Genomic DNA, 8005 nt, shown 5'->3' on the forward strand with positions numbered 1-8005 from the left:
CAAAAAACGTTCTATACCTATATTATACACGCGTTGCGTCCATTCTATACTATTTATTATATACATACACCTAATATGTAGGTACCACAAACGCGAAAATTTCAAACCAATAAGCCTGTTGTCACGTCCGTAGAGAATGCTTGCCAAAATAATTACTAACAGGCTATCAAATAAATTCGATAGTTACAAGCCTGTTGACATAGTACCATAGAACACCTACAAACAATAACGACACTTATCGAAAAGTGCAACGAATACAATGAACCTCTTCATTTGGCATTTGTGGATTACAATAAGACATTCGATTCCATAGAACTCTGGGCCGTATTAGGAGGAATGAATAACGCAAGGATTGATTTTAGATATAGGATACTCCTCAAATACATAATATACGACAATGTAAGTATGCAAATAAATGTCACAGAAGGTCTAACAACAAGCAGAATAAGAACGGAGAGAGAAGTTAGACAGAGGACAAAAAAAAAATAAAACAAAAATGATGACAAATCAATATATCACAATTGACTTAGATGGAAGTGATATCGAAAGTGTCGAAAAGTATATATACCTAGGTTACACGATCAAACTAGGCAAACAGAATCAAACGGCAGAAATAACTAGAAGAATCTGAATGACTTGGGCAGCAGTAGCAAGACTCAGTGGTGTGTTGAAGAACAAAGAGATACCAATAAATCTAAAGAAAAGGGTATGCAACAGTTGTATTCTACCAATTATGACATAGAATGGAGACGACGACACTTACAGAGGTGTCAGCCAATAGATTGAGAAAGATACAGAGGGGATCAAACGAGCTATGATAGGGGTATCTCTGAGGGAACATATATACAAAATGAGGACGTGCGAAGCAGGACGAAAGTGGAATATGTAATTGGAAGAATTGAAATGCAAATGAAACGGACCTGGGTAGGACACGTGGCACGACAAAACATCGAAACGTGGACGAGAAACATTTTACATTGGAGACCACGCGAGCACAGTCGTAGTAGAGGAAGATCACAAAAACGATGACTAGACGACATCAAGGCAAAAATAGGGAAAAACTGTCACCAACTAGCACAAAACGGAGAAGATTTGAGAACTCATGGGGAGGCCTTGTCCAGGAGTGGATGCTAACAGGCTGAAGAAGAAGATATTATATATGCATACAAACATCGACTAAACGATGAGGGTAGCGAAATGAATTCTTTATCCCCATCCAAAAATGGGTGTTATACCAGTATTATATACGCGTTGCGTGCCTCCTACACTATTTATATATACATACACATAATAATATACATATACGTATAACCTTTATTTCGCCGAAGAGATGACGGTCGCCAAAAAAATCCTTTTCCCCATCCAAAAATAGGTTTTACATTTATTTTAAATTTAAATACTTCTATGCAATTTATATATATATACACATAATATACATACGTACAAAATTTATTTCGCCGAAGAGATGACGGTCGCGATGACGGTCGCCAAATAAATCCTTTTTCCCCATCTTAAAATATGTTTTACATTTATTTTAAATTAGAATACCTCTACAAAATTTATATATACATACACATAATATTATATAGCATAAGCGATGACGGTCTCAATGACGGTCGCGAATTCAATGCTCTTTCCCCTATCCAAAAAGTGCACAACGTCCCTAAAGAAGTTTTCACTTCAAAAACATAAGTTTGGTCTGCCACTGTGTTATCGAACACCCTGTAACATTCTAACTAATTTTGTAATATGAAGCTTAAAGGTGGATAAAATTTTTGTTATTAACTTTTATTGCTATCTATTACTATAGCGGAGCTATTGAGCTTTACCCTACTAATCAATCACCCTGTATTTATTTTTTTTAAACATATTATAGATATTAAATTATTATTCAGTAACTACTAAATTTATCAAAAAATTTCAGTACAATCAATTAGAGGCTTCAAACAAAAACTTGGTAGAGAAAACAAAAAACTTCATCATTTCAGACCGGTCCAAACTTTTTGGTTATTAATGTACCATAAATTGAATACTTAATTGATCATACATTAATTGAGTGAATTAATTTTTATATACCGGGTCGTGAATAATCAAACGAACCATAGAAAACTCAGTGGAAAATTCTGAACTGTTGAATTCGTGCTTGCCGAATTATTTTACGTCAAAAGTAATGAGAAACTATTTGCAGAGGATTGAAATCTTTATTAAAAACAAATGTTAAAATTGTTCAACGAATTAAATATATTCCAAAATTTGGTTTGACCTCTAAAAATCATTCAAACAAGCTGAAGTTTGCTGAGCATGTCAATTTTGTGACCCAAAAAAAATGCAAAAAAGTTTTCCAATCATACCCTGGCTTCCCCCTAAAACGCCCACTGGTAGAAGAGGATAACACCTAGTTAACAAGAATCTGTTTGCCATGGAAAAAATATTTCAAACAACAAAAATGTAGCTGAGATAATTTTGAACAAAATGTTTATTAGCAATTTTTGTGTTGAATGAACCATTCGTCCCTTCCATTCCAACTATCGAATGTGAAAAATCGGATTTTTCAGATTTGATACCTTTTCCTCGCATTATAATACATCTTGTGGCAAATTCACGTTATTGTAGCTTGATTAGGAGCGCGGGAAATATGCTGTTTAAACTATCGAATATGAACATTTTTCCATTTGGTTGACTGCAGACTGACGAAAATGGTTGTATTCGATACTTTTGTTTTGTATAAATATATAACTAAAGGTGTATTTGTACAATGATAAATGTCGAATGTGTCACATTCGTTAGTTTGTGTTGTAATTTATTCAACAGTTATTCAATTATAATCTGTAAACTGTCGAAAATGCTAAACTGCTGCGAAGAACAAAATGCACGTGTTTACAATTTGTGCGAATTTTGTTTCAGTATCGCTTTATGGCGAGGCAGTTTATGATTTCATTTTCACGGATTTTCATTATTTGATTATACAGTTATTCGCTATTATACATTCGCTACTTTGAAACATCGGGCCGAAACAAATCTTTGATTAAAACAAAAAGCAAAGTAACCAATGTGATTTTTTGGAAAGAAAAAAATGATAAGCAGGTCAAATTTGTTATTAATCTAACAAGGATTAGACACTACATACAAGAAATATAAAAATTTTCCCATTTGTCAATGCGCTGATTTACGAGTTTCTAAAAAAGAGTTATTTTGGTCTACCAAAAGAAAAGTACCACTTTTCACATTCGATAGTTGGAAATGACAGGGACGCATTGACCGTTACGCGCACGAAAACAATTTTTTAAATAGGTACAATGTGTATTAACTCGAAGGAGATGGTAAAAATTTGATACCTTTTGATAAAATTGTCCTATCGACAAAAACGAAAATGCGTTTTAAAGGTGAAAAGTGAAAAGGACCCCGCAGAAACCTTATGGGAAATGATTCTCTGTCAAATGCTCTGAAACTTTGGGTTCTGGTAGTCCTTGATGTGTAGAACAAAAGACTCAATGGGCGCGTAGCTCCAAAAAATCATGGTTTTAAGATATAAGCCTCTGAAGTTATAGGTACAGTGAGGACGTTTGAGTTGGAATAAATTCATTTTCTCGAGAATGGGCGACTCTGGAGATAAATTACGAATCAGGTCGATTTTTATTTTTAAATTATACTTTTTTGGCATATATGTCATACTAGTGACGTCATCCATCTGGGCGTGATGACGCAATCGATGATTTTTTTTAAATAAGAATAGGGGTCGTTTGGTAGCTTATTTGAAAGGTTACTCAATTCTCTATTCACTAATATAAACATTAACATAATTATTTATACAGGGTGCCCAAAAAATGTTTTTGAATTAAATTAATTTGAGACAAAAAGAAGAATGTATATAATTTATTTAATTCGAAATACATTTTAATGTTGTCCGAAAACAGGAAAAATATTTATTTGATAAATAAATATTGTTTTTCGTTTAAATTCAATATTAAAGCTGCCACTCACCTGCCTCTTAGCAGTTTGAACATTTAATTTAAGCGAAAAACAATATTTATTTATCAAATAAATATTTTTTCCTGTTTTCGGACAACAGTAAAATGTATTTCGAATTAAATAAATTATATACATTCTTCTTTTTGTCTCAATTAATTTAATTAAAAAAAAATTTTTGGGCACCCTGTATAAATAATTATGTTAATGTTTATATTAGTGAACAGAGAATTGAATACCCTTTCAAATGAGCTATCACACGACCCCTATTCTTATTTAAAAAAAATCATCGATTGCGTCATCACGCCCAGGTGGATGACGTCACTAGTATGAAATATATGCCAAAAAAGTAAAATTTAAAAATAAAAATCGACCTGATTCGTAATATATCTCCAGAGTCGCCCATTCTCGAGAAAATGAATTTATTCCAACTCAAACGTCCTCACTGTACCTATAACTTCAGAGGCTTATATCTTAAAACCATGATTTTTTGGAGCTACGCCCATTGAGTCTTTTGTTCTACACATCATGGACTACCAGAACCCAAAGTTTCAGAGCATTTGACAAAGAGCCATTTCCCATAAGGTTTCTGCAGGGTCCTTTTATATGCAATTTTTGCGTTTTGTCGAAAATGGGGTCAGTTTCTATACCGCTGTTAAATAAATAGACGTTGCGCGATTTTTATCATTTTTTACTATTCTCATGAGATCAATAAAATTTATTGTTTATATTGATTGGACCCTATGAAATTTTCATTGTTATCTTCAAAAGCAAAGCATTATCTTCAAAAACTCTAACATGATATTTCGATTTTGTGTTTTGGCAACCAATTAGAGATATTTTAAAAATTTACTTCTTCTTTTTTACCTGCCATCTCCGCGACGAAGTTTTCTTTCTATGTTAGCCTACGAACATTTCAGCCCAAAGATTAAGCTAATAAAATCATTTGGAATTTCTTATTTCGCATGATCCAATGATGAGTTCTGATGTCCCACGCAAAATCCATTGTTTTTGAGGTGTCTTTAAAAATTCTCTACCGTTTCTTATTTTTTCTTATTTTTCAATATTTTTTCTTGATTTTTTTTTTGAATATTTTATGAATTGTACTAAATATGCTTATTTAATTTTAAAATAAAATATTTCTACCATACTTAAAAAAAATCACAAAAATATGCTTGAAATGTTGATTTCAAAGCCTATGCCCTCATCTTAAGGATAGCTATGAAAAGATTTTGATAGGCAACCCATGTAAGTCATATTTGTCTAAGTAGGAAATTCAATAAGAAAATGTTTCATCTGGAGAACGGTTCATTTTACACAAAAAGTGCTATTAAACATTTTTGTTCAAAATTATCTCAGCTACATTTCTTATTTGAAATATTTTTTATACGGCGCGGCATAAAGATTCTTGATAAATCTAGTTTTTCTTCCCCCCTCCCCCACTTCGACGGAGGGGAAGAATCCCGGGGTATAGGACAGGAAAACTTTTTTGTATCTTTTTTGGGTCCCAAAATCGACATACTTAGCAAAATTCAGAATGTAATATGATTTTTATAGGTCAAATTTCTCATGATATATTGGCTTATCTTCTGTGGCTCTGGCAAACGTATTATATATTTGCAAAATTTTGGAATGTGTTTAATTCGTAGAATAATTTTAACATTTATTTTAATGCCATCGGTACATAATTCGCAAATATTTTACGACTATCCCTACTTTTTCTGTCTTTACACGGCAAATTACCTACGTGTAGTACAATTCACACTGGTATTGATATGTAAAAGTTACTATAACATCATTCTACTTGACAATGTCATCATTAACTTTAAAGAGATGACTTTTGAATGTTCTTGGATAACTGGTTTTTGTATAATTGCAAATTATTAATTCAGTTAATAAATGTGATAATTTTTTCACTAACTACATATGTATTCAGTGATTGTAATAATTTATATGTACAACAAAAACTAATACTCAATAGAGAAAAGAGGAAAAGTGATTTTTTAATAATATATTGTTACTATGGAACGCTTACAGTTTTGAACATCTTTAACAACAAAATACTTGGATCACAGAATATATCCTGATGTATTCTCTGCTTGGATCTTTCATAAATAATAAAGAATAAATAACTTTTTATTAAGTTCACGTCTTAAATCAATTATTTATCAAATACACTATTAATATTATTTAATCATCAACTCAAAATACTCCCGAATGTGATGTCAAATATTTAAAACTGTCAGTGTCTTGTCATCATATTCTATTTGACTCAGTGCGTTGTATGACAAAGATAGCGGATGTTCGATTTGGAAAATATCACCACGGACATGGTGTTCATTTTTTCGAATCCTGAAAAAACTAATAAATATTTTTAAAAAATTTAAACGCACAATGAAAGACTAAATTATTATCGAGGGCTGAAGGTCCCCTAGAATAAATAAAATGTTTCTTTTGAATGAGATATTTGAAATTAAAAATCGCACTACAGTTTCTCTTAGTTTTTCACCCCTGTAACTTATTAAAATAAACATAATATAATTCAGGGACTTTGGACCCTCGGTAAGAACGTAATATTTCATTCTGCGTTTAAATTTTTCAAAAATACTAATTAGTTTTCTCAGGATTCGAAAAAAATGAATCCCCATTTAAATACCATTGCAGCCGAAATTACGTACCCATCCCCTTAATACAGATTTAAGTCCTCTACAAATAGTTTCTGTTGACTTTTGATGTAAAATATGTAATTAGGAAAACAGGAATTCAACTTATCTTGTTTCTTATCTTATTATTTTATAGTATATCTTAACCATTTTACATTAGAAAATCTTTGAATAATTTAGTATCTCTTTTTTAAACTTACCTATTTCTAAGCCTATCATTAGAGATATCACTATTCACCTATTTACACATTTTACACATTTTTATCAGATTCACGCAAAAGAGTAGACTAAAAATAGGAACTCGTGTAAACAACATAATATCATTAAACTATTATATTTTTAATCATTGCATCTTCTATTGCAGTTTATTATCTGTCAACTGCGTGTGGTTCGGAAAAGTAAACATTTTGTTTACGACCGTGAACACGAGATTATCTAACTGTCGAATTGGCTACAGTGTTTATGAGAGAGGATGTACTCGTTTGTAGGATCCCAAGTTAAAAATAATTGATTAGGAGAAGAACATTATCAAATTTAAATATAGTAAGGGTAAATCCAAAGAAGATAAGACAATATAATAGAAGTCGCAGAACAATTGTATACCGGGTACGGCATTAATGAGAGGAAGTTCAATTACTCCTTTATCGAAATCAGAAAAAAGATAAGAGAGACAAAACAAACTTACTATGAGGAAAAATGTAAAGAGATAGAAGATCTTCAGAACAAATACGATCTATTCAACCTGCATAAAAAGGTTAAAGAAATGGCAGGGCTGCAAAAAAGAAACCACAACACAACTATTTTAGACAAAAATGGAAATACTATTATAACGACTAAAGAAAAGTTAAAACGATGGATAGAATATATGGAAGAACTTTTCGACGACGGAAGAGGAAACCTACAAGACATATCTTTCGAAAACAGAGAAACAAGTGTAGAAATTACATAGGAAGAAATATTGTAAGCATGCACTAAAAAACACCAGTAACGGAAAAAGCCCGGGGCCAGGTCAACTGCCTATTGATATCCTTAAAATAATAGAAAATGAGTACATAGATGTCCTCTTAAAGCTCTTTAATCAAATTTATCTGTCGGGTGACATACCCAATGAATGGTTGACCTCAACATTTATTTGTCTCCCAAAAAAGAAAATTGCTAGAGAATGCACCGACCACCGCACCATAAGCCTGATGTCTCACACACTTAAAATGTTTTTAAAGATCATTCATAAACGCATTTACCAAACATTTGATATGGATATTGAAGAAACCCAATTTGGATTCCGTAGAGGCGTAGGTACCCGTGAAGCTCTCTTTGCATTCAAGTTACTATTCCAGAGATGCTTGGACGTGAACCAGGATATGTACGTCTGTTTC

The 8005-nt window shown here is 32.0% G+C and overlaps 1 protein-coding gene across 1 annotated transcript in view; it reads right to left on the reverse strand.

Moving 5' to 3' along the window:
- LOC126882692 (soluble guanylate cyclase gcy-33) overlaps nucleotides 1-7032 on the reverse strand; it is a 231111-nt gene extending 224079 nt beyond the window's left edge. The window contains exon 1 of the mRNA XM_050647671.1: nucleotides 6830-7032. Within this exon, the coding sequence (XP_050503628.1) occupies nucleotides 6830-6848 (19 nt within the window). The 5' untranslated portion in view covers nucleotides 6849-7032. The remainder of the gene's footprint in view (nucleotides 1-6829) is intronic.
- Between the last annotated feature and the right edge of the window lie 973 nt (nucleotides 7033-8005).

This window comes from Diabrotica virgifera, chromosome 1 (genome assembly GCF_917563875.1).
Source record: "Diabrotica virgifera virgifera chromosome 1, PGI_DIABVI_V3a".
NCBI lineage: Eukaryota > Metazoa > Arthropoda > Insecta > Coleoptera > Chrysomelidae > Diabrotica > Diabrotica virgifera.